The sequence below is a fragment of the Serinus canaria genome, chromosome 1A (assembly GCF_022539315.1).
Source record: "Serinus canaria isolate serCan28SL12 chromosome 1A, serCan2020, whole genome shotgun sequence".
NCBI lineage: Eukaryota > Metazoa > Chordata > Aves > Passeriformes > Fringillidae > Serinus > Serinus canaria.
In genome coordinates, this window is record NC_066314.1 from 7,197,200 (window position 1) to 7,221,316 (window position 24,117).

General features: G+C 42.5%; 2 protein-coding genes across 6 annotated transcripts in view; one reads left to right on the plus strand and one right to left on the minus strand.

Annotated features, from left to right (window-relative positions):
- Positions 1-404: 404 nt before the first annotated feature.
- SUV39H2 (SUV39H2 histone lysine methyltransferase) lies at positions 405-12,346 on the plus strand. Of its 2 annotated transcripts, XM_050970092.1 has the most exons (6): positions 405-495; positions 1,548-1,693; positions 2,650-3,321; positions 5,197-5,343; positions 6,858-6,987; positions 8,354-12,346. In XM_050970092.1, exons 1-6 carry the CDS (start codon positions 477-479, stop codon positions 8,461-8,463), a joined length of 1,224 nt encoding a protein of 407 aa, XP_050826049.1. In that variant the 5' UTR covers positions 405-476; the 3' UTR covers positions 8,464-12,346. The 2 variants fall into 2 exon arrangements, with proteins under 2 accessions (XP_050826049.1, XP_050826050.1); XM_050970093.1 differs by lacking the exon at positions 6,858-6,987.
- Positions 12,347-12,640: 294 nt separating this feature from the next.
- DCLRE1C (DNA cross-link repair 1C) overlaps positions 12,641-24,117 on the minus strand; it is a 77,015-nt gene continuing 65,538 nt past the window's right edge. Inside the window, exons 1-13 of one of the 4 annotated variants that reach the window (XM_050970089.1) lie at positions 23,853-24,053; positions 22,246-22,330; positions 21,133-21,192; positions 20,422-20,477; positions 20,241-20,342; positions 19,919-19,991; positions 19,618-19,758; positions 18,997-19,098; positions 18,256-18,392; positions 18,040-18,094; positions 16,387-16,475; positions 15,449-15,549; positions 12,641-14,969 (exon numbers count right to left, since the gene is read on the minus strand). In XM_050970089.1, coding sequence (XP_050826046.1) covers positions 14,002-14,969; positions 15,449-15,549; positions 16,387-16,475; positions 18,040-18,094; positions 18,256-18,392; positions 18,997-19,098; positions 19,618-19,758; positions 19,919-19,991; positions 20,241-20,342; positions 20,422-20,477; positions 21,133-21,192; positions 22,246-22,330; positions 23,853-23,857 — 1,974 coding nt within the window. In that variant the 5' untranslated portion in view covers positions 23,858-24,053 and the 3' untranslated portion in view covers positions 12,641-14,001. Of the gene's footprint in view, positions 14,970-15,448; positions 15,550-16,386; positions 16,476-18,039; positions 18,095-18,255; positions 18,393-18,996; positions 19,099-19,617; positions 19,759-19,918; positions 19,992-20,240; positions 20,343-20,421; positions 20,478-21,132; positions 21,193-22,245; positions 24,056-24,117 lie in introns of those variants that run through there. The other 3 variants (XM_050970090.1, XM_018910336.3, XM_050970091.1) reach the window with 3 other exon arrangements.

Here is a 24,117-nt window from a genome sequence, read left to right on the forward strand (position 1 = left end):
GTTGCCACGGTGGTGTTTGGTCCCAGGTTGGACTTGATGATCTCAGAGGCTTTTTCTAAACTTATCGATTATGTGATTCTGTCTAAGCTATATTAATAATAAACACCTCCTCTAAGGAGGGGTAATGACGGTGTAACTTCCCCCACCCGCCCACAAGAAAGGCCAGGACCATTCCTCCGAGGTTCTTTTCAGCTCTGCAGCTCAGGGGCCCGGGAAGGAAACTGTCTCGCGTTTCCCCCGCCTGTCCCAGGCACGGCCGAGCTCTGTAAGAACAAAAGCAAGATGGCTTTAAATCCGTCCCGCTCCCTTTCAGCCGCTCTCCCGACTCCGTCCCTCTGGGGCCCCTCACGGCAGAGGCGGGAAAGGGAAGGGCGGGCGGAGCCGCGCGCCGCGCCCGGGCCGCCCTCTGCGCTCCGCCCGCTTCCGGCGGGGGGCGGGGCTGGCGCTACGCAAGCGCGGCCCCCCCACCCGCCAACATGGAGGGCTGGCGAGGAGGTGAGGGGGGAGCGGGCTGGGGACGGGGCCGCCCGGGGCTCTGCAGCCGCCCGGGCGCTGGGGAGCCGGGACGGACGGGGCGGAGGGACGGGTGGGGAAGCTCCCGCGCGTTTTCGGCGGTGGGAGCCGCTACCGGTCCCTGTTGCCCGGCTCTGTCAGAACCGTTCCCACAGCCTCTGCCCACAGACCCCCGGCGGGCGGGGAGGGAAGGCCCACAGCCTCTGCCCACAGACCCCCGGCGGGCGGGGAGGGAAGAGCTGGGGGTCCTGCCCGCTTCCCTGAGGATCGTGCCCGCTGCCCCAGGGGAGCTGTGGGGAGGAGGGCGGGAGGTGCCTGGGGTAACCCTGGAACCGGGGGTGGGACGCGGGGAGAGGCGCTGGATCCCGGGGCGGCCGCGGGAAAGGCACCGCCGCCCCCTCCCGAGCTCCGTGAACTGCTCCGGGGGCCGGGGCGGGAGAGCCCCGCGAAGCCCCGGGGAGGCGGGCACGACCCTGCTGCTGGCGGCTCCCGCTCTGGACTCCATCCAGCCCCTTGATCCGGGGGTTTCCCGGGCGCTGGCGCCCTGCGGAGTGTCTCGTCCCTCTAAATCTGCCTGGCTGTCAGGGCACTCGCGATCCTTCCGGATGAGTGCTGTGGGTCTCTATCTCCTCGTCCAGTCACCATGGTTGCATCGCAAGTACTCAGTTGCGCTTGACTACAGAAATTTGGCGGTCTCGTTAAAGAATGGAGGTTTCCTGCTTGCCGTAATTCAGTTATGCGATGCGGTAGTTGTAGAAAATTGCTGGTGCTCAGTGTATCTTTCACCTGTGGAAGTCTCTGCCCTCTTTAGACGTGTACGTACTGTACAGAATAAAGGTGCAGGGAGGGAATCATGAACGTGTTTCACTTGACCCCTTGAAAAAGGGTTGAGTTGGAGACGCTGCAGTTGTACAAGAGACTCGTGGACTGCTGTCACAAATGGTAATGTGGGGACTGGACTCTGGGATGAGGCATAATGATTTCAATTTAGCTGAGACATTAAATAGGATTCTTTACCAATTTTCTTATTGTAGCCTGGTATGTGCCATGTCTAGCTTCACTTGAGACCCTCCAAGAATTATGTAGGAAGGAAAATCTCACATGTAAATCCATTGGAATCACCAACAGGAGTCTAAAGAGTTATGAGGTGGAATATTTGTGTGACTACAAGGTAGAAGAGGTAAGAGAAACACAGACCAATTTGATCATTTTTTCAGCTGAAGTTTGGAAGCAAGCCAAAGGTAGTTTTGCTTGTAATATAAAGAATCAGACAGTGAGGACAAAGTTTTGATGGCATCAAATTAAATGTATTTTAAACTTTAAACTGCAAACAGAAAGTGGTGTGAACTGCTACTTTCAGTGTGTGGAAGGAAGATCTTTTCCTGAAATTACAGACATTAGAATCTGAAATGTTTCACCTTTGTGTATCTGATGCTGATGCTTTAGGGTGGTAGCTCCATATGAATTATGATGCCTCTCCTTTATTTGCAGAAAACAATGTGTATTTCTCTCTTGATTCTTTAGTCTATTTGACAAAGAATTAGGGCCATGTGCTGCAAATGCATTCCTGTGAAATTCAGTCTCACTATTTGTCCTTGTTACAGTTATTTGTCCTTTTTAAATAAGAGCAAAATGTATGCTGCTTCATTGTAAATACAATATTACACTTATCAAATTAATTAGTGCTCTGTGAGGATGGTTGATATGATCAACAGTGGGTTTTAGACTTTTTTTTGCTACATTTTGCTTTTTTTTTTTTTGTTCTGTATGTGATACGACTGCATTCTGCTTGTGCATACGAGTCATACAGCGAGTTAGCATAACTTATCACCTGCCTTGACAAACTAGCCTCCTCCTCCTCCAGGTACGCTGTTAGCAGAGTTCATCCCAACTTTTGATTTCCTTGCCCCTAGAGACAATTTGTAAAGTATGCACAGTTGTGCTATAAGTTAATTTGCAAACAACCTGATTTCTTTCTTTCTCCCCAAATGTAATTTTTATGGCGACCTCAAGGCCTTCTGCCCTGCGTGCTGATCCTTAAGTCCAGAGCTCTTGTGTTTGTCCGTGTTGTTCTGTGATGGTGGATTTCAGCAACATGAGCTCTGGCTAAATCTCTATCTATTTCTGTATTTCAAGGGCAAAGCATACTATCTTGTGAAATGGAAAGGATGGCCAGAATCTTCAAATACTTGGGAGCCTCGGAAACATCTGAACTGCCCTCTGCTTATTCAGAACTTTCTTAGAGACAAGAATGAATACTTGTCTCGGGGGAGAGGAGGCAAAGCAATGAAACTGAGGAACCATGTTAAAACTCTGAAACCTGCAATTGCAGATTATGTTGTAAAGAAGGCTAAACAAAGAATAGCTCTGCAGAGGTGGAAAGAAGAACTCAACAGGAAAAAGAATCACAAAGCAATGATTCTGGTAGAAAACACCGTGGATCTTGAAGGCCCTCCTTTAGACTTCTACTACATCAATGAGTACAAACCTGCTCCAGGAATAAATGTGCTCAATGGAATAACAACTGGCTGTGAATGTGCTGACTGCCCTGCTGAGAAGTGCTGTCCAAAGGAGGCTGGGTTTATTTTGGCTTACAATAAACGTAAGAAATTGAAAATCCAGCCTGGCTTGCCCATCTATGAGTGCAATTCATATTGTAGGTGTGGGCCTGACTGCCCCAATAGGATTGTGCAGAAAGGGACCCCGTACTCCCTCTGCATCTTCAGAACCAACAACGGCCGTGGCTGGGGAGTAAAAACCCTCCAGAAAATTAAAACCAACAGTTTTGTGATGGAGTATGTTGGAGAGGTAGGTATGTATTTATCTTGTAGAGGTGAATTACATACAATCAAGGAAATGTTAGATAAAATCGTAATGAGCTTTCTCTCAGTTTTCACACTTCTCAACTTCTTCACCCAGAGGGTGGTCAGACACTGGGACAGGCTCTCCAGGGAGGTGATCATGGCAACAAGCCTGACAGAGTTCATGGAGTGTTTGGACCATAAGGCACATGGTGTGATTCCTGGGGATGTCCTGGGCAGGGCCAGGACTTGGTGAACCTTGTGGGATTCTTCCAACTCAGGATACTCTGCAATTCTACTATACAATAGATCAGTCTGCTTTTGTGTAGAGAGAGAAAAGGACATTCAAGTTGACAGCAAAATTATGTCGTCTAGAACATTCCTTCATTCCAGAGTAGTTGTAAAAGGTCAAAAGTAAAGAGAATATTTATCTCATATGGCACTAAAGAATTATTTTAGATACATGCCCTAATAGTATTTCTAAAGACAAGTCCTTAATTTCTTTCATGGCAATCATATTCTTCATTCTTCCCTGATCATCTTTCTTGTAGTTTTCTGCCATTCCCAAAGCACAGTTGTTTTGAAACTCCTTGCACAGACTTTCAGTCTCTTTTCTGTTTTGTCTGCACTTCTAAGGTAGTATTTCCAAGCATATTTATTGCTTTTGATTAACAGCAAGAGTAAGATTCATAGTACGGACATTATCTGCTTATTCAATCGCATACTATTTCAAAGAGAACTTTTATGTTATAAAATACAGACCTTGAGTTACTCTTGAGGTTTTTATTGCCGTGTGTTTATGTGTTTCAGCCTCTGCTCTGTTCCAGGGCTCTTCACACAGCAGTTCCAGCCAGCCTCTCTGTTGCAGTGTGTTTCGTTTCTACCACAAATCTGCCTTGCTACTATGTTCACTCAAAGTATTTCCTTCTGTCCCTTTGTACAATGTTTATGCTTTTAAGTAGATTTCCTCCATGCTTCCTGCTCCAATGCTTCTTCTCATGTTCATCCATTTCCCTTAAATATACAAAAGGTCATACACTCCATTCACTGAAAGGTGATTATGTAATTTTGTTGCTTAAAGGGTGTGTATTTACTGTTTCACCTTAATCTACTTAATATCTACTGCTGACTTCTCAAATCTCATCTGTCAGATTTTAGAGGGATTTGTTGTCCAATTCCATCACATTTTGTATCTCTCTTGCTGCAAAATTATGATTTCTTTGCTGAATCTACACAACAAAATGTGTTTAATGTGACAGGCTGCAGATGAAGTTGCTTAAGCTGTTTCATCTGTTGACAGTGACACACTTGCCTAATTGAATAGATTGAGCTTCGTGATGTGTCTGAGCTGCCGTGAATAGGATCTTTCATTGCAGTCAAAAATAGCAGGAAGAGATGCTTCTGGGAAGAGAGGAAATGAATGTCAGGCTGTAAATGTGGCTGGGTTTTAAAGACTGATACCTGTTGATCATTTTTGCAAAGGGAAAAGGTTGAATCTTGGTTTTATGTGAATTAAATGAGGCTTTCTGGATCTAATGGAAAAGTAAAAACATTTGTTTGTATTATCATCATCAAAATTATTAGGAGAGGGTGCTGATACTTTTTTTTTTTCCAGAGACAAAGTAGTGATGTGCATCAGCTGTAGACAAATTGCACCCAGAGAAGCCTCAATCAAAAATTATTAGTTCAGCTGTATTTACTCTTATGTATTCTTCATTCATTAGAGGGAATGCTATTTCAACATCAAAAACTTATTGTGGTATTTTTTTTGCAATGTATTTTTCTAACTTTTTTTTTTCTAACTTGATTGTGATTTTTTGTTTTGATTTAGTAATAATTAATAATATAATGCAGGTTTCTTTATTCCTTTTTTTTTCCTTAGGTGATTACAAGTGAGGAAGCAGAAAGGCGAGGCCAGTTCTATGACAACCAGGGAAATACGTACTTGTTTGATTTGGACTATGACTCGGATGAATTTACAGTAGATGCAGCTCGATATGGAAATGTGTCCCACTTTGTGAACCACAGTGTAAGACCTTGTTTTGTATTCTAAGAATTTGGAGAATTATTCTAATTGTGCTAGAAATGTATTCTAATGTAAACATTTCCTTACAATCTTCACAGTTTTTCTGGTGTAGTTTGCTTCATGCCAGCACAGTCCAGTTAATCAGATGATGTAATAAATAGAACAGAATACTGGGCCTTAGTGGGATTGAGACTGCCCACAAGAATCTGGGGGAGAGATGCTGCCTGAAGTGGACATCATATAGGACTGGAGTTTTCACTGAATGAACTGATTCTAGACAACCAAAATAGGGTTGGTTTGGGTGTGTTTTTTCTGAGAACCTGAAATACTTAACATGTGACAGTTCCTTAATGACATTGGCCAGGAGTCAGAGATGACAGGAATTGATCTGTTATTTTGTAGCTGGGCAGGATGGAATGTTACTCTGAATTTCATCCTGCAAATTTGGTAGAGGAAAAAAGAGAAAATTCCTGTGCTTTCCTAGGTATCTACAGCAGAGAAATATAATTTTTTCTCCTAAACTTAACTTGCCAGAGAACTCAAAAGTCAATTTTAACAAGCAGTTTTTGTAGTGTTTTGTTGAAGTTTGACTGAAGTACCTAAAGCAAGAAAGATGAGCTGCATTTGTAAGGATTCCTGCACTAAAAATTATTATTTCTTACTAATCCAATGTTTGTGAGGTGTATGGTCAGTATTCTACAGATACAGAAAATTCATGCCTTCAGGTCTGTGAGCTGATGATACTTGGATTTCATGCAGGCTTGCCAGGGAGAAGAATGAAGGAGAGTTTTAGATATAGACAGTTGTTCTTCATTTCTGATTCTTTAATGTGTGATGTAGTTCACTGTTAAAGAACAAAAAAGCATTCAGAATTTAACAGTTTCAGGGACTATTGGCTTTTGGCACTTAATCCAGACAAAATGAGGAAGTGGTTTCTAGTTCCAGCTTAGTGACCTTCACCCTCCTCCTAGCATCCGGACCATGGCAGGGAATTCAGAAGCCAAGGAGGTTTGCAGTTTGCAGTAGAAATTCATGCATAGTATGAAGATGTTATCTCTGGCCTGGAAGCAGTGCTTAAACATCACTACAGAGCAGTGAGTTTGTGGGGCTTGAAACACTAGGTTGTTTTTAGTTTCCTTTCAACTTTAATTCTTTTTATGGGTTTTGTTGGTGCATACTAGTCTCTGAATGTTCGCCTACATTGGCCTAGAGTAGGCTCTAATTATTTTGTCACCATTTTTGTTGTCACCTTTGAAGGTGCCATTTTTTTATAGGTTGTTGCATATTAGTGTAGTCTGCACATTGTGCAAAGGTTGCCTTCCTAGAAGGACTTAAATCTGAGCTATGAATTATTATTTCATTATTTCAATTTGTTGATTTCAGAAGATAATTGCAGACTTCTGTCATTGAGACAAGATCCCATTCTTTCTTTGCTGTGACCTTGGTTTATTTAAACACTTCAGTGATATTAAATGTTAATTTTTCTAAACAGAAATTGCATTAATTTTTGCTTACAGTGTGATCCAAATCTTCAAGTCTTCAATGTGTTTATTGATAACCTTGACTTGCGTCTTCCTCGAATAGCGCTGTTCTCTACCCGAACCATCAAGGCTGGAGAAGAGCTAACCTTTGACTATCAGATGAAAGGTCTGCACAATGGTTCTTGTGGAAGTTTTGGGGTGCTGGTGGGTTTTACTGCAGCCTGAATGATGGTAGCATTTCAGCTAAGGCACAGCTTTTTATAACATAGCTCTGGCTTTCAGAACAGTCATTGCTCGTGACGTGTAGTGCAGAGAGGAGCACACCCAGAAGCTTTTGCCTGCATCTCTAGTGCACTGCCTCCTTCAGTGCTCCTAGCACATCAAGGATTGTGGCTGGACTGTCTGCTGAAGCAAATAATTTTGAAGCTTTGTCCCAGGAAAGCTCAAAGGAATGGTCAGGCTGCCCTTAAACAAAGCTTTCCTTTATTCAAATCAGCATTTCAGGTAAACTACTTTCCAGGTAGTCTGTTGGTGGTAGTTACTAAGATAGATACTAAGGCAGTTGTAACAGCTCAGCAGCATGAGGCACCATAGGTTTGAGTTCTGGTGTCCTGTGGGCCTCAGCTGTGGATGGAACAGCTGTTTCAGATGGGATAGAGTTAATTTCTTCTTAGCAGCTGGTACAGTGCTGTGTTTTAGACTCAGTATGAGAATAGTGTTGATAATTCACTGATGTTTTCTTAAATCAAGAACTTTTTTGTGTCTCATGCTTTACCAATGAGGAGGTACTCAAAAAAATGTAAAATAATCTGGTAGGAAGCATAGACAGATTAACTGGACAGAGAGATATTCCACACCAGAGAATGTCATGCCCAGTGTAGAAACTAGGGAGATATGCAGAAGGGGCTGATCAGAGTTCAGGGATGGCCTTTGGGCATCAATGAAGCAAAGGTAAGCAATTGTATGTGCATTACTCATGCTTGTTTTTTTCTTTTACTACTACTGCTACTACTAATAATAATAATAATAATCAGTATCAGCATGATCAGAATATCATAATTATTACAATATTTTACTGTTTCAATCATTAAACTGGTCTTATCTCAACCTACAAGTTTTACTTTTGGTTCTCCCTGCTCCGCTGGGGTGGAAGTGAGTGAGTGTCTGCATGGTGTTTCATTGCCATCTGGGCTTAAAACACCACACTTCCAAACTGATCTTGAATCTTAAAACTCCTCTTTCTCTCTGTTTGTGACACTGAGATTGAAGGACCTTGAAGGTCAGCTGCACTCTCAGGTGATTCATGTGGATACCTGGGGGGGTACAAAGATCGAGTCTGACTTTTGGATTCCGATGTGTATGCCAGGTGTTGTACAAGTAGCTGTAACAAGGGTCTCAGTAGAATCTGAGTGAGCTTCACACACAGCTCTTTGAACTGGGCTGTTAGAAGGCTTTTAGAAGCTGTTTGAATACTGGGCATGATCTTGGTCTGTCTTTTAGAACTTCCTTACTTGTGTTCATCTGTGTTGCAGGTTCAATAGATCTGACTTCAGACTCTGCTGAAGGTCTTAGCCCATCCAAAAGGAGCATCAGAACTGTCTGTAAATGTGGAGCCATGTGTTGCAGAGGTTATCTCAACTGAGTTCGGGTATCCAAAGTCACAAATATTTTGTTCTTTTTTTAATGTGTTTTAAGAAGACTCTTCTTTCCCACATATATTCAAGTATTCATACATCTAATCTAAATAAGGATGGTGAAAACAAGGTATTGTGTTTGTAATTGAAGTGGCATTGGCCAAAGAAAGAGATTGTAGTGTTTCAAGCCAATACAGAACTGCTGATGGGGATTAAAAATTCATTTTTCTGGAGCAATTGTTTAGGAAGCTGTAAAATGTATGCAAAGAAAACTCTTAAAATGTACCTTGATTTGAATATTCCTAGAATCATAGAATTAGCTGGATTGGAAGGGACCCTCAAGGGTCATCGTGTCCAACTCTTAGTCCTGCACAGGACATCCCCAAGAGTCACACTCTGTGCCTGAGAGCATTGTCCAAACACTTCTTGAACTCTGCCAGGCTTGGTGCTGTGACCACTGCCCTGGGGAGCCTCTTCCAGTGCCCAGCCACCCTCTGGGTGAGAGAACCTTTCCCTAATATCCAATCTAAACCTCCTGTGACTCAGCTTAAAGCTGTGTGTTTTCTATACCTTGAGAAGTCAGGAGGCATTTGATTTGAATTCTAAACCTTAGTTGACAGTTCTTTTGCTTTTTTGTTATATAAAGAAAAGCTTGAAGATCTTAGCAATAACATTTATGGCACCAGGGTGAGGGATTAGGGAGAGTCAGTGTATAAATAAAAGTTCACAGGTGTGCAAATTGTAAAAAGTCCATGGAATTCCATGCTAAGGAAGTAATTGCAGAAAGAAAATTAGAGAGGCCAAAGCTCAATTAAAACTTAACCTGGCCACTTCTTTAAAGGATAGTAAAAAATGTTTTTATAAATACATAATAGCAAAAGCAGGGGCAAAGAAAACCTCCATTCTTTGTTGGACACAGTGAGGAAATATGGTCACTAAAGATGAGGACAAGGCTAAGGTACTTAACACCTTCTTTGCCTCAGTTTTCAACATTAAGACAGTTGTTCTGTCCTCAGGACAACTGGCTCCTAAGCTGGAGTAGAACAGTTCCCCTGTAATCCAGGAGGAAGCAGTTAAAGGCTTGCTGAGTCAGATGCTCATAAGTCCATGGGATCCATCCTAGGGTGATGAGGGAGCTGGCAGATGAGCTCACCAAGCCACTCCATCACGTTCCTGGAGAAAAGGAGGCTCAGAGCTCATCTCCCTCCCTAAATCCCTGACAGGAGGGTGTAGCCAGGTGAGGGTCAGTCTCCCAGGGATCCAGCAATAGGACAAGGAGACATAGTCTCAAGGTGTGCTGGGGGTGAGGGTGGTTAGGTTGAACATTAGTCAAAATTTCTTCACAGAAGGGGTGACTGGACACTGGAATGGGCTGCTCAGAGAGGAGCATCCTGAAGGTGTTTTAAAAAAGGGTGGATATGGCACTGAGTACCATGGTCTGGTTAACAAGATGGTGTTTGGTCATAGGTTGGACTTGATGATCTCAAAAGCCTTTTCCAGCCTAACTGATTCTGTGATTCTGTAATTGGTATTAACAGATCCCAAGTGTAAAATTTGAACTTCTTAGCTGATGTTATGTAGAATGTTTCAGTTGTTATGCTCTGATTTTTAGTTAGGATTCTACAGGAGGACTGCAGTTCCACAGAGCACTTGTAAATATGGAATTGTCAGAAGTAACATTTGCTGTTTGTTTTCATTACAGAAATTTGGCAGTCATGGCTGAAACAAGTGGCTGGCTACAGTTCGGAAATAGATAGCAAAAGGTTAAGGAGAGCAGCCCATTGTCTAACAAAGCCAGTGCAGTGTGGAGATATGGTCTGTTATCTGTTAGGTGCAAAAGAGCCCTGGGATTGATGCATATTCACAACTGGTTTTGGTTAAATTTTTACATACTGTGTCTTTTTTACCTAGTGACAGACTTCTAAGATACTAGGCCTGTATTTTCTGGTTGCAAAAATGTTAACTTCAGTGAAGTTAGACTAGGGGTGAGTATACCCATTTGCTGTAGGAATTTGTAAGATGTTTTTGAATGTAAAGGCTGAGAATGTTCTTCAGCTGCTTGAGTAATCTTTTTTTTTTCCTGATCATCTTAAAGTTGTCTCAGTCTATTCATAACATATGCTAAGTTTTGCTTGGCTTCAGAACCACTGAAGAGCAGTTGAGGTGGGTGATGAGTGGAGTTACAGCCAAGGTCCATGCCCTAGGAATGATCCACATGCTTTTTTCTCATGGATTCAGAGCTTGTAAAGCTTGCATATTGCTTACCAGTCATGTAAATGTTGACAGGGTCAAGCAGAATAATGTTGCTCCATAAATGGATGCTCCATAGCTGGATGCTGGCTATGTATCATAGGTCAGCTAGTTACCTTTATAAGGTGCACAGCTGTTGGCTCAGGTGAATGAAGTCAAGTACCTAGCATGTAACTGTTTACTTAATTTGTTAGAAAATGCCTTAAATTCCATGTTAATTATTAGCACTTCAAAAAGAGCATTTCAAGGTTGTTTCTTAAGAAGCACAGTTGCATTTGTACTGAAGATCTGGCTCTTTGGTAGCAAATGACATTTTATATGCTACTAGCCAAAATCAGTTTTACACTTTTGGTGAAGAGCATGGGCTGCTGGAAATGCTGTATGAGTTTTGTAATCTACAATACAGAGATACACGTTGAAATAGAGACTTTATATTGCTTAATGAATAGGAGGAAGTTTGCTTAGATTTAAAAGTATTTGATGTGATCAGGCTAACCTGTATCCACAGTTGATAAATGCTGAATCTCGTCAGTTTTTATCTGCCATGTCTCTAATGATTTTTTTTTAAATTTAAAGTGGAATGTGGAGCTTTAATGTCAGCAAACTCTAGATGATCTTGCATCGTTTGGAGTCATTAGTGCTTTCTCTTGCATGTAGCTCAAATGAGCAGTGCATTCCATGTGGATGGAATGTGCAGGCTCCAGCTCCTTAATCCGCCGCAGTCCGCAGCTTGCAGTCTGCGCTGTCCCTGCAGGATGGAGCGGCTGCGGCAGGAGATGGATTCCTTACTCCAGCCCCGCCTGTGCCGCGGGCACGGGGCAGGCCCCAGGCTCTGGCTCCCCCATGCTCGGATTGATTTAAATATTGCAAGGAGATGCATCTTAGAAGGTAACAGTTGTGGCAGTTGTACTGGAGTGCTGTGTCTGCTTTCCCAGAGGCACAGAACATTATCACCAGCACTGGAATAACGCTGCTGTTTGTTAAGGAGATGTGTGTTATCTTCTGCCATAAATAAAGAACTGTTAATTTATGTTCTGGGAGGTAGCAGTATTTTGTATTTATTTGAAGGATGGATCCAGTTTCCAACATAAGAGCCTTGAACAGTATTTTATATTTACATATTCACAGTGTATTTGGATTGCAGTCAATGAATTAGCTTAATGGGACTCTGTGTCACTTTTAAAACTCCTCTTACTGTTTTTATGAGTTTGGCAGAAAATTGCCAAACTGGAAATGGAGAAACAGCTGTTTTCAATTTCTTAGGGAAGCTAAACCAGCCCACCTTCTGCCTTTGTTTTGCTTTGTGGTCTGTTGGCATCGTCATGGTCATACCAGTTCAGTCCTGTGTATGCACTTCTTGGGGGCTGGTAACCTGTGGCCTGCCCTCCAGCTGTTCTTTTTTTGTTGGTTCTATTTTTGTAGAAAAACTAAAGCTGCAAGATCACCTGTAAGAAAAGCTATTGTCTATTAATTTAATCTCCAAGTTAAGTCAATTTTTTGATTATTTTTTAATGTATGTTTTAGGAACTGTATTAGAATATGCAGTTTGTAAGCTCAGGAACATTTTCTTTTCATACTGTGTCATCTCTAGTATTGCTGTCTTCCTATAGTTTTTGATAAAATAAATTAAATTTAGTTTTTCTCTTGTTGTTGTCATTTTTAAAAAAAAATTAGCCTGAAAAATTAGTTGTAGCATTTGCTTTAAGACTGCAACCTCTTAATTCCTGATTTGTACCCAAATTTTCTAGGAGTGTAAAGACTCCAGCAGAGGGACCATGAGGAAGTGATGTGTTTTCAGTTAAGGGCTGGTGAGAACTGGTATAAATTTACAGTTGCCTGAACAGACTGGATTTCTACATATTTGAGCATCCTGTTAAAGGCAGCCCTGAACTTACATGCACAGTTTTCAGATGTGAAATGAGCCAACAGAAGAGGTTCTGTTGTGTCTGACTTTATTCACAGAGGTAGTTCCAACAACAGTTCCACTCACTCAGGCTTGCTAAAAAACCCCCAAAGTTGGTAGTTTACATTTGGAATTTAGGTTAACAAATCCCACAAACAGCAGGAAAGGTAACAGTGGAGAAATACATGGATCTTTCTTAGAATCATAGATTATGGCAATGCTTTGTCCCTCCTCCCTCTGTTCCCTGTGGCAGAATGCTGGTTGGTTTAACATTCACATGTCCCAACAACTGAAGGCACACTTAGAGAGGAGGGATGTTGTACTAAATTATGTTTCATTCTTTGGGACTTAAAACCATGGGTGGAAAACCTCAGGGATTTTTAGACGACTTCTGTGTTTTAGATATCTTGTAGGCACTCTAGTTTAGGAAAACCTGAATTATATTTCTAGGTTAGAAGCAAAATTTTTCAGCAGAGAGTTATGATGGCACATGTGCATGGAGAAAATGTTGTCTTGATTTAAAACAGTAAAGTCTACAGAGTGTTGCAGAGGATGTGAAGTTTTGTAGTACAAGAGCCTGTGAGAGATATCAGGTTACCGTCTGTGGCTCGGTTACCTGCCAGAGCAGGACAGGGCTGGTAACTTGAGAACCACAAGATTTTAAATTTTTCTGAAGAAATTCAGAACAAACCAGAACTCAGAGGAAGTGATGACAAGTTGTTTGCAGTTGGAGGTGAAGCATAGACAGCACTCTGCAGTACCTAACTCAGGAGTTAAAGCTCAGTGTCAAGAAAGACTTTTTGAAATGAATAATTTGATTTAAAACAAATTAAAACCCCCTCACAACTTCAGTAATTCTCTAATCTGTTCTGCAGTTATTTTTAAAAATAACTGCAGTGAGTACTGATTAAATTATTATAATAATGATAAACAATGGTAATAGGGATTAAAGCCAAATTACAACTGCCTTGTTTGCATGGTCATTCTTAGGTCTTCCTCCCCACAGTTAATAGTGTGCTATTTTATTAAAACCTGAGATCACATTACAAAGGCAAACTCTTAGAGCTCATGATAAAGACTAAATTTCATTTAGTGTCCTACCCTTAGTTTTGTCTGGTCCATTTTTTGTCTGTTTACAGTCCTGGAGAATTGGACCTTGGGAGGTAGAAGACTTTTACTGCCCCTCCTGGGAATACTTCCTTTTCAGTATTTCATGGAAGGAACAATAAAGGTACATGGGCTGCAAATGCCTGGTCCTGAGAGTAAGATACTTCTGAATAAAGCATGACTCAGCATAGCTGCAGACAGTAACCAGCAGGAAAAAGAAAAATAATTCAGGTATTAATAGACATGCTGGGTATTACTACCACAAGGTCATCAGTTATACCTGTTCTCAAACTTTTTTCTCAGTGATTATGTTTTCACCTGCTGCAAGCTTCTTGTATAAATAGTGCAGTTTATCTGGCTGAGGTGCTTCAGCACCAGGAGTCAAGGGAATTTCAAAGTCAGAGGAGCTCTGGGAGTCCCTCCTCAGCTCCAGATCAGGAGTCCGGGAGCTGTCACTTATTTCTGCCAGCACATCCTGAATGTGGGCAGTGCCATCTTCTGCAGCTTTCTCACAGCCTTTGCTTTCCAAGCCACAGGCACCATCGTGGGCACAAAGTCTGTCCTGACCTGGTGGCTTCCCCCTGCTGCTGTCCAGCTGAGTATCCCTGGGACTCTCCTGCAGCACAGGAAACACTGCTCTGCTCCCACCTGTGCTGAGGTCCAGGGCACTTCTCTCCTGGGAGGTGATGAGCACTGTGTCCATTTGGCTGTCCCAGCCCTGGCTCCCCTGCTCTGATATGTGTGTTGACTGAGAAGAATTGACTGAGGAGATGTGTGTTGAGTCACTTACTCCATCTGAATCACTGAAGAGTGACTGGGACCCACCAGCATCTGCTGAAGATGGGAGGTTGTCCTCATTTTCAGAGCTTTCTTCTAGTTTATTACCTGTAAAAAATTCATCCCAGCAAGGGACACTGGCATTAGACTCCTGCTGGTCACTAGTTACTCCACTGAAATTGGCTGTGGAAGTGGCATTTGGCTCATGGGAAAGAAATTGAACTGTATTTTTTTCAGGTTCTTCTTCGTCATCATCATCATCATCGTCATCATCATCATTTGATTCTTCACAGTCCACAAAGTCTACCTTGAAGGAGGTGTAAGTTGTAGTCCCTTTGTAACTTTCTGTGCTCTCATTAATGTTTCCTTCAGAGTTTTCAGCCTGTCCTGTGCTGGAGGGCCTGCTCTCTCCTCTCTGCCATTTTGGAATCTTAGGCCTTGTAGAAATTAATTCCGACTCAAAGAGATCATCTTCATCTGGCAAGAAACAAACAGAAAATCACTAAGAAAAGTTCACATCTCTGCTAAAATCTTACTGAGAGCAAATTTCTAATAAAAATTAATTTAGTATAGATTGAGGAAAATATTCTTTAACCCAGCTGAAGATTTTGCATGATGATCTTGACAGTGTTTGCCTTGTCTAGCACAGTGCCTCAGAGAGACAGAACAAGCTTTCCTAGGGCTGTTCTGGGACTGAGGGAACAAACTCCATCCAAAAATTTAAAGCGCTGTTGAACATTAAGTACATTTTAAGACTGCAATTTTAAGACTAAGTGTGTGTTTTCACACAGTGCTCTCTCATCCTCCAAAGACCTAAGTTCACATAATTTCTATTTCTCCTTTCCAGCTGTTGCTGTGAGCACACAGACAGACTGTGGTGAACACCAAAGCTTTTGGCACCTCTGCTTAGTCTCAGACTTCCATTTAAGGTGCAGTAGCAGCAGCAGAACCTTTACCTGTATCAGATAATTCTCTCTTGTGGGCTCTCTTCAGGGTTCCTAAGGGCTTGTACCTGGGTTCCATGATTCTCCTGTATGACCTGCATAATGGCTTTAATCTGAAGGGAATGAAAAAAGCAGTTAATATTTAGAACTCAGCAGATGCTTTCAGGAGCAAAAGTAAATCCTTTAACTTGTTTTAAGTACACTGCTCCATGCCTTTCATAGGCACTGCAGCAAAAATGTTAAAGCAAAGGCAGCAATACCTAGGGCAAAATCTTGATTCATTAGTGAGCTTCAGCAGCTGAAAGGTAGAAATCTGTCCTTTCAAGTATATTTACCTTAAAACACATACATTTTTTGGAAAATATTTTGTCATTCCTTCCTTAGAGAAGACAAGCTGACAGGGTTAAAAATCTGACTGCAATTTTATTCTCTGATTATTATGTGGAAGTCTCCCGTCTTACTAAGGAGGAAAGGAAAAAGGAACAGGGATCTTTGTTCTCTCCAGACTGACACACCACAGCTCTCCTGCTCCCTGAGTGTGCTTTTTAAGCTGCCAACACCTACAGCAGCACAGCAGAACTGGCCTCTCTGATGCTGTGCAGTGGAGGGGTTCAAGTCCCCAGAGAAATCACCTTTAAAAGAAACTTCTGAGAAGTAGCAATGACAAATAGAAATGGGTCACAGAACAGAGTCAGATGAATCTGCATTCAGCTTCCTCCCAGAGTTTACCAGCAGAAAAGCCTCTACACACAGACAGAAGTAGAATACAAACTCTGAGACTCAGCTCAACATACTCGTGTGCTTCAGAAAGCCCAAGTCTGTGGGACTGAATATAGAAAAAAAATCTGAAAAGGCAGTGGCCCTCCTGAGAGGCTGGGATTCAGGAGGGGAATTGTCCTTACAGGAACAGAGTTTGGTTCACCTCCCCCCAGCAGCCCCTTGTCACTTACATTTCCAGAACTTTGTCCTCTGTCCCACCCATTGGCAGTACATTGGGATACACGTTCACAGGACAGATATAGCTCAGGAAATCCTTGATCTGAATTCCAGAAAAGAAGAGCAATTTAACAAATTACATCAGCAGTTTAGAATGTCACTTAAAGGCAGCACTGATGCAAGCACATCCAAAAGTACTACTAGTAGTCTTTATGAAAAGATCAGTGCAGCCCACAACTCTGTCAAAGTAGGTATGTCTGGAACAAGGAAACAGGCCTGAAAGGATGCTGAGAACTCAGCCTCACCTAACACCTCACTGCAATTATCAATTACTACACAGGACCATCACTGTGCCTGAAAGAAATGGCTGGGCAGACCTGGAATGTGATCCAGTGGTTCCTTGTCCTTTTGTCCTTTCTGCTGCTGGTCTTCTCAAATACACATTTTTCTTACTGATCAGGTATTCCTTTCCTATTCCTAAAGTCTCTCCTGAAGTACCCTATAAAAGCCCATTATGACAAAACACAGTGTTTTTTCTAAGCCTTACTCTGTCATCTTCTAGATGACCTCCAGTTAATTTCTTCAGGAATTGTGTCTGGTTTGGGGCACTCCTGCTGAGCACTGGAAACATCTGCAAGTTGCAGGTCACACTGCTATTGGTACAGACAGCAGGACTGCCCTGGGGAGGCCCATAATGTTATTGCAATTTTGTATCTAGTAGTCATTTACTGGGTTTTTTTTTTTTTTTGCCTGTTGCTGGTGCACTTATTAGGAATCTTATTTTTTCACTTCTATCTACTCCAGTTAATTCCTTACTGGTGGAAAGGGATTAGTTGAATCTGTAAAGAGAGACAACTCATTCCTGAGTGTTCTCCTTTAAATTGTCTCAGACCAAGACAAGGACCCATCTATTTTTGCATGTGGAGGTAGGAGTGTTAGAGAGAGTTACACTACCCCCATATTCCACCAGGAAATTCCACACTGGGACCTCCATTTAAAATTCTGCATGGCAGAGCAAATTTATACTTAATCAGGAGGTTAAAAACAGGTCTGCCTTCTTCCATTCTGTAGTGCAAGACTTTGTGACAGTTCCTTGTTAGCACTGATCCAGTTTCAGTTCAGTTTCTTTGGAGAAAATGTTTTTAGAGCTGTATCGAGTCACATTAAATGAAAGTGTGTAATTGTGGGGAAGATGCTGCTATGACAAATTTCCTTTTAGTCTTTTAACACAGGAAAAGGGGCAAGAGCAGCAGTCAGGATGAGAGAAAATTTGGTCTAAATATGTGGGCTGAGAAAGGAAGGCAAACCCACCCAAATCTAAGTCACAGCAGATAAACAATATATTGTAAACTAAAATTCCATGCTTTAAGCATTGCATTGTTACACAATAATCTAAAATAGAAAGGCAGTCAAAAGAATTGTAGAAGTGACCTATACCTTGAGAACAGAACAGGAAATAGGCTTGTAATTCTGCCCTACTTTAATAAGTTCCTCTGCACATATTGTGACAAATTTCTCTTCAGCATTCAGAACTTCCTATCTTCTTACATCTTATTACTGACAGGACTTTTTCTTATTATGATAAATCATGTAATCCACTCCAGAATAATCAAAACTCTTTTACATTTTCTTAATCAATGTATACTCAGTACTAGAAGTATACAAACCTCGCTGTATGAAGAGTGGAAAGAGAAACAAGCTCTGTACGTTCTTTCCCCAGTCCTAAAAAACCAGAAGAGACACAGAAATTAGGTAACTGCAGTTCCTCCTGGTCAACAGACCAGCATAACCTACTCTTGTTGAAGTCCATTCTGAGATTCAATTATACACATATCAAGATACAAACCTGAAACAACAGGTTTCTGTGTGGTCCAAATGCTCACCTCACTATGACATTGGTTTTCTTTTTCCTTTCCCCAAACCACATTGTGGAGGGCTTGATGCTGATTACATGCACGGGAGTTCCATTGAGATAAGTCATCCCACAGGGCAGTCTGTTCCCTCGGAAGCAGTCATCTTCCTGTCCAATGGATATAAAATTAAGTTCAACAGTGACCTTTCTTACCCAGAAATTAAGCAGCATAGTATCTGGCCAAACCACATCCCTCTCTCACTTCTAATTCCCTTGAAAGACCCTGTCACACCTTGGTTCTTCAGTGCAGCTGGCAAAGTAAATCAGTCAGAGATCAAAGCCCCAATGTGCCATCTCACGTTGCACCTGTGTTCCCCCAAGCTGGAGCCTCCAGCCTGAGTGACAGCCTGGAAATGGATGGCCACATGCTAAAACCACACAGGCACCATCTGAGCTGCTTTTGATAGACCGAAATGGATAACACCTGATTGTTCTACTCTGCTGCTTGTCTCACTTCACTTAAAACCAGAATTTTCAGGCTTCAAATACAATTAAATTACTTCTAGCATAAGCTAATATATTTTTCCCTTTTTTCCCTTAAAAAAGCAAAAGCAAAACAAAACAACTTCAACCCACGAACTAAGGTTTTCACTCTGCTTCACATTAAGTCACCATTTCACCAGGCTTCATTAACCCAAGAGGCCCCAAACATCAGCATCTATAACCACACTTTCACAGCAAGGTCAGGGGAGGCTTTGCAGAACCAACGCACCCGAGGATGTCGACAGGCGTGAATCTGCGTGCGCTGGTCTGTGGTAACATGGCACAGGATTTCTGGCATGTTCCTGAACATATCAAGTTTGTTTGTGTGCACCTAGAGAAAGCCAGAGTTTACTCTCTTTTAGTGGTTGCCAGACTGCAGCTGGAGCAGCTGTATAGATGTGATTCTGCTCTCCCCAAATGCTGACAGGTATTTAAATTATTACTCCCAATAATGTCCAAGCAGAGATGTGTCAGCCAAAACTTGGACATCTAGAACAAGTAGAACATACTACCTTTACTGAGGAAGGATGAATACTCATGAGAAAATCAGAATATATATACTAACCATTAATGCTGTATGCAAATGACTTTTGTCATTCACAAAATAAAAGGGAGTGAGGTAAACACTGAGTTTAAAAACTGGGAATTAACTTATCTTTGAAAAGTCCAGACGTTCCAGACTCAAGTCAACTAGTTACCTCATTTTGAGCACAACTGCACTTTTCAAGGGAAGTTAATGAAACAGGCGTAACTGTAACAGAGCAGCCCTCTGAACAGCCATTGCCAGCTCAGTGTTGGCCACAATCATTACTGAGGATCTGTTCCAAAGCAGCAATTAGAGAAACATTACCTTGATTCCGAGTTCCTCACTGAGGTTTATGAATAAATACTCATATCCATAAGCAGCTTTGCAGTTCAGCCACACAACATGATTATGGGACAGTGAGGTCCAGCTTCGTACTAACTCCAAGATCCCATTTAAACATTCCTCCTGAAAAGTGTGGAAAGTGTTGTCAATTATCTTGGAAAATACTTCTAAAGTGCTGTGATTAAGTAATGCAAAATGGCATTGCCTTGTAAGACCTTCCTAACAAAGGGATAGTTAATTAACAGCTTTAATGACCTTTCTTCTCACAATTTATTAGACTTACCCGACTTGGTATGTGATAAAATTTGGGATCACAAAAAGTAGTGTCCAAATACACACTCTGGATGTCTTTTACCCTAGAGGACAGAAATGTAATGTCAGAGTAAACATTATACCACAGTGCTAAGACACACCACTTCCTCTCTCTTCAAAAGGAGGTAATTCTACCTCTTCATTACAAAGAATACGACAAAGGGGGCTTGTAACTGCAGTACTGCAATTATATTTAATCTAGAATAAAAAATGTGGAAAAAATAATTAATACCTAGCCAAATTGCCTATGCCATATGATCTTCTGTTCTTTTTATATCCCACAAATAGCTCACCTGGTCCCTGAATGCAAAAGCTCCATTCTGGCTGCTTCTCCTTTTGCAAGCCTGAAATCTCCTGTGTACAACACAGTGCCATTCTCACCTTCAAACAGAAACCTGCAGATAGCAACATTTGGGTCAAATTCCTCATTAAATGCCAGGTGGTGAAACATTTAAAAGTGTTGAAAGGACATACATGACTGAACCTGGACAGTGACCAGCTGGCAGAAGTGTCACCACTACATCTTCTTTCTGGAAGAGAAGGGTTAGCATTATTTTCAAACTGTAGTAAGTACTACCTGTACTTGACTTTTGTCAGCACAGTGAGAGCAATGCATTACTCCCCACAGCCTCCTGCAGCATTTAGCATTGCTTTAAAACCAGAGAGTCTCTTCACACTGCAGCCACCATCCTGTCATGGCAGAAGAGAGAACCAAGAATTGTATGGTGCTTATAAAGCGAGTTGGACAGAAGACATTTCTACTTCCTTGGTTCCCGGTAAGCAAGTACAGAATAGTTTGGGTTGGAAGGGACCTTTAAAGTTCATCCAGTCCAACTCCCCTGCAATAAGCAGGGACATCTTCAACTAGATCAGACTGCTCAGAGCCTCATCCCGACTTTGAATGTTTCCAGGGATGGGGCATCCACCACCTCTCTGGGCAACCTGTTCCAGTGTTTCACCATCCTCACTATAAAACGCTTCTTCCTCATATCTAGTCTGAACCGAGCCTTCTTTAGATTAGAACTACCACCCCTTTTTCTGTCACTACAGGAAAACTACAGGAGGGGCACATACATTTTAAAAATAGCTTGTGCACCTCAGATGCTGCAGCTGTGTTTCCTGCACTCATGTAAACAGCATTACTGCCCATGACTGACATATGAATCTTTTTTTCCTGTAACTTACTTCACCAGATGTTTCATCTTCTAAAGAAATCTGAGTTGGTGTTTCAACTTCCAATGCAACCTGTAACAAAATGATTAATTGCATTATAGGATTTACTGAACATTCTGTTTCATGTTTATGTCTAGTTATTTATTATGTAGACATTTGTAGCACTCACTGTGGTTAATGCTAAGCCTGTAAAATTAAACTAATTTTCCCATAGTAAGTCATAAATTTCCATTTCCAGTGGAATAAATTTTCCTTAAAGTTATCTAAAAATTAAATAGAGATACCTCAGGCAAGGTGTGCATGCCTAAAAAAGTTAGAGCATGTTGGACTTTTATCAGCAACAGCTCTTGTTCCTCTGGATGGATCACATGCCTTATTTTTGGAGGACTACAAAGCCCTAAATCCCAGTCCCACAGCAGTGGATCTTGCTAAAACAGCTCTGTGCTGCAGGACTTTCCACTGCCCCCTATTACCAGAAGCAGAGCCCACAAATCACCAGGAGCACATATTCCTGTATTTGTGCAGACATAATTATTTTTATTTTTGTAAAAAACCTCATATTCCATTTCATAATGTCTGCATCTGCAAAGGGAAGGAAATAACTTCAAGTCACCTGTACACTGAATCTTTGCAGTCTGGCTCCAAACACTAGAAATCATATAAATTTTTTAAGTTGTTCAGTGATTTTATACTGCAACTTCTTCATGTTATAGTCCATTTTCCAAAAAGGAATCAGAATTTCATATAACTTCAGATTATAGACACTCCAAGCAATAAGAGACTTTCAATGAAGTCAAAGAGAAATAAAGGACAGAAACAAAGAGACATAAGCAAGGTAAGAAAATTAATACAAATTCAAAAGTACAAATTATCAATGTAAGGATGAAGGCCATGTAAAGCTGAAGTTGAGAGAAAAGGAAAAATTTTGTGGGGGGAAAAATAAACAACAAATAGCAATAAACAAATGCCACATAGCAAGCAGCAGGAAAGGCACATTGTTGGAAGTACTCGAGGCCTGAAACACTGTATCAACACCAATACTCAGACACTCCTGAGGAGCAGAGCTGCTTTTCTCTGACAATCACTGCTTGGGAAGTGCTATTTTCAAAATAAACACAAACTCACAATATGATTCTCCCAAAACTTGTATTTCCAGTTAGTCAACAACAATTCCTTAGTTACAGGTGAGCAGTACAGTTTAACTTTCAAGCTGTGAGGAGACAAAAACCACAGATAAGTGTTTTTTAAAGTAGACATGAGGAACAATCTAACGACACATCAGCACCTGGCACCCAGAACATCAAACCCAGCCCTCAGAAACCTCTCATGTGAGGAGATCTGCAGAGCTGGAAGCCTGCAGGCTTCTCTTCAGCACAGCAAACCCAAACCTGCCCCCGTGTGCCCCTGCCTGCATGGTTTGGTGCAGACACAAATGCAGGGTGTGGTACATGGTCATGACCTATCTGCTGTTTCTCTACCCCTGCACACACCCAGGCATTTGGGACACTCAGCACACAGCAGAACACAGAATACCCCTTGTGAAGCTTGAGCTGATGCACAGAGACCTGATGAGCAAAGAGATTCTCTCCTTGCATCAGAGGAAATGCAATATCTACTCTAATAAATCAAAGAGAGCCTAGGAACTGGTCCACAACCTCCCTGGGCTCATTGCCATATTTGATCATCCTCATGGTGAAAAAGGTGTCCCTTGCCCTTTCTTTATGCACTTCCATGAAAAGTCTGGCTCCAGCTACTCTACCCCTACCTGCAAGCAGTGATATATGATTGTCTCCTACTCCTAAGGCTGAAGACATCTAGCTCTCTCAGCCTCTCCTCACACATCACACGGCCCTGGCCCCAGACCAGCGTGCTGATGCTGACCAAAACACCCATCAACTTCCCATCCAGGGGAGCCCAGGGCTGGACACAGTACCCCAGAAAAGTCCCACACATGCTGGCCAGAGGGAAATAACTGTCTCCCTCAAACTGCTGGCTACCTGCTTGCTTAAACACCACAGAGAGCACAGCTGGCCCCTTCATTGCACAGGCACAGCACTGAACACTTCCAGGGAATAACAGAGAGATCCTCATCAAGCTCATGAACATTGTGGAGTTCAACAAGGCCAAGTGTTCCTGAGTCTGGGCAACCCCTGCTATCAAAACAGACTGAGGGATAAATGGGTTAACAGCAGCCCTGCAGAAGACTTGGGGTACTGGTGGTTGAGAGGCTGGCCATGAGCCAGCAGTGTGCACATGCAGCCCAGAAAGACAATCTTATCCTGGGCTGCATCACCAGCACTGGGCAGCAGGACAGGACAGGGCAGGGAGTTCTGCCCCTCTGCCCCACTCCTGTGAGCCCCACCTGCAGTGCTGCAGCCAGCTCTAGGGCCTCAGCACAGCAAGGACAGGGACCTGTTCGAGCAATTCCAGAGGACACCACCAAGATGCTCAGAGGGCTGGAGCACCTCTGAAGGCAAGGCTGAAATAGCTGGGGTTTTTCAGCCTAGAGAAAAGAAAATTCTGGGGAGGACATTACTGCTACCATATGATATTTAAAGGGAGCTTTTAAGAATTATAGAGAGCAGCTTTCTACAAGAACGCGGTGTGGATATGGGGGAACTGACTTCAAATTGAAAGGGGACAGGCCTAGATGAGATAGAAGGAAGACATTTTTTAGAATGAGTGAGGGTGGTGAGGCACTAGAACAAATTGCCCAGAGAAGTTGCGGGTACCCCATCCCTGAAAGAGTCCGAGGCCAGGTAGGAGCAACGCGGTCTAGTGGGAGATATCCCTGTCCCGTTACAGCGCTGGGATTTCTGACCCATGGCAGTTCCCGGCGCTGAGTTCAGCCTCCCCTAAGGCCGCCCCGCCTCCAGCCCGTACCTGACCTCCAGCCGCCTCTTCAGGGCTGTGGCCCGCAGCCCCATCATGTGATCTGGGGAGAGAGGCACGGGTCAGCCGGGGGACACGCGGGGCGGGGACAACGGGCGGGGGGAG

Coding starts and splice junctions, on each gene's coding strand:
- SUV39H2 (XM_050970092.1), top strand. Junction 5,344..6,857: donor CCCACTTTGTGAACCACAGT/GTAAGACCTTGT, acceptor TTTTGCTTACAG/TGTGATCCAAATCTTCAAGT. Junction 6,988..8,353: donor CTTTGACTATCAGATGAAAG/GTCTGCACAATG, acceptor TCTGTGTTGCAG/GTTCAATAGATCTGACTTCA.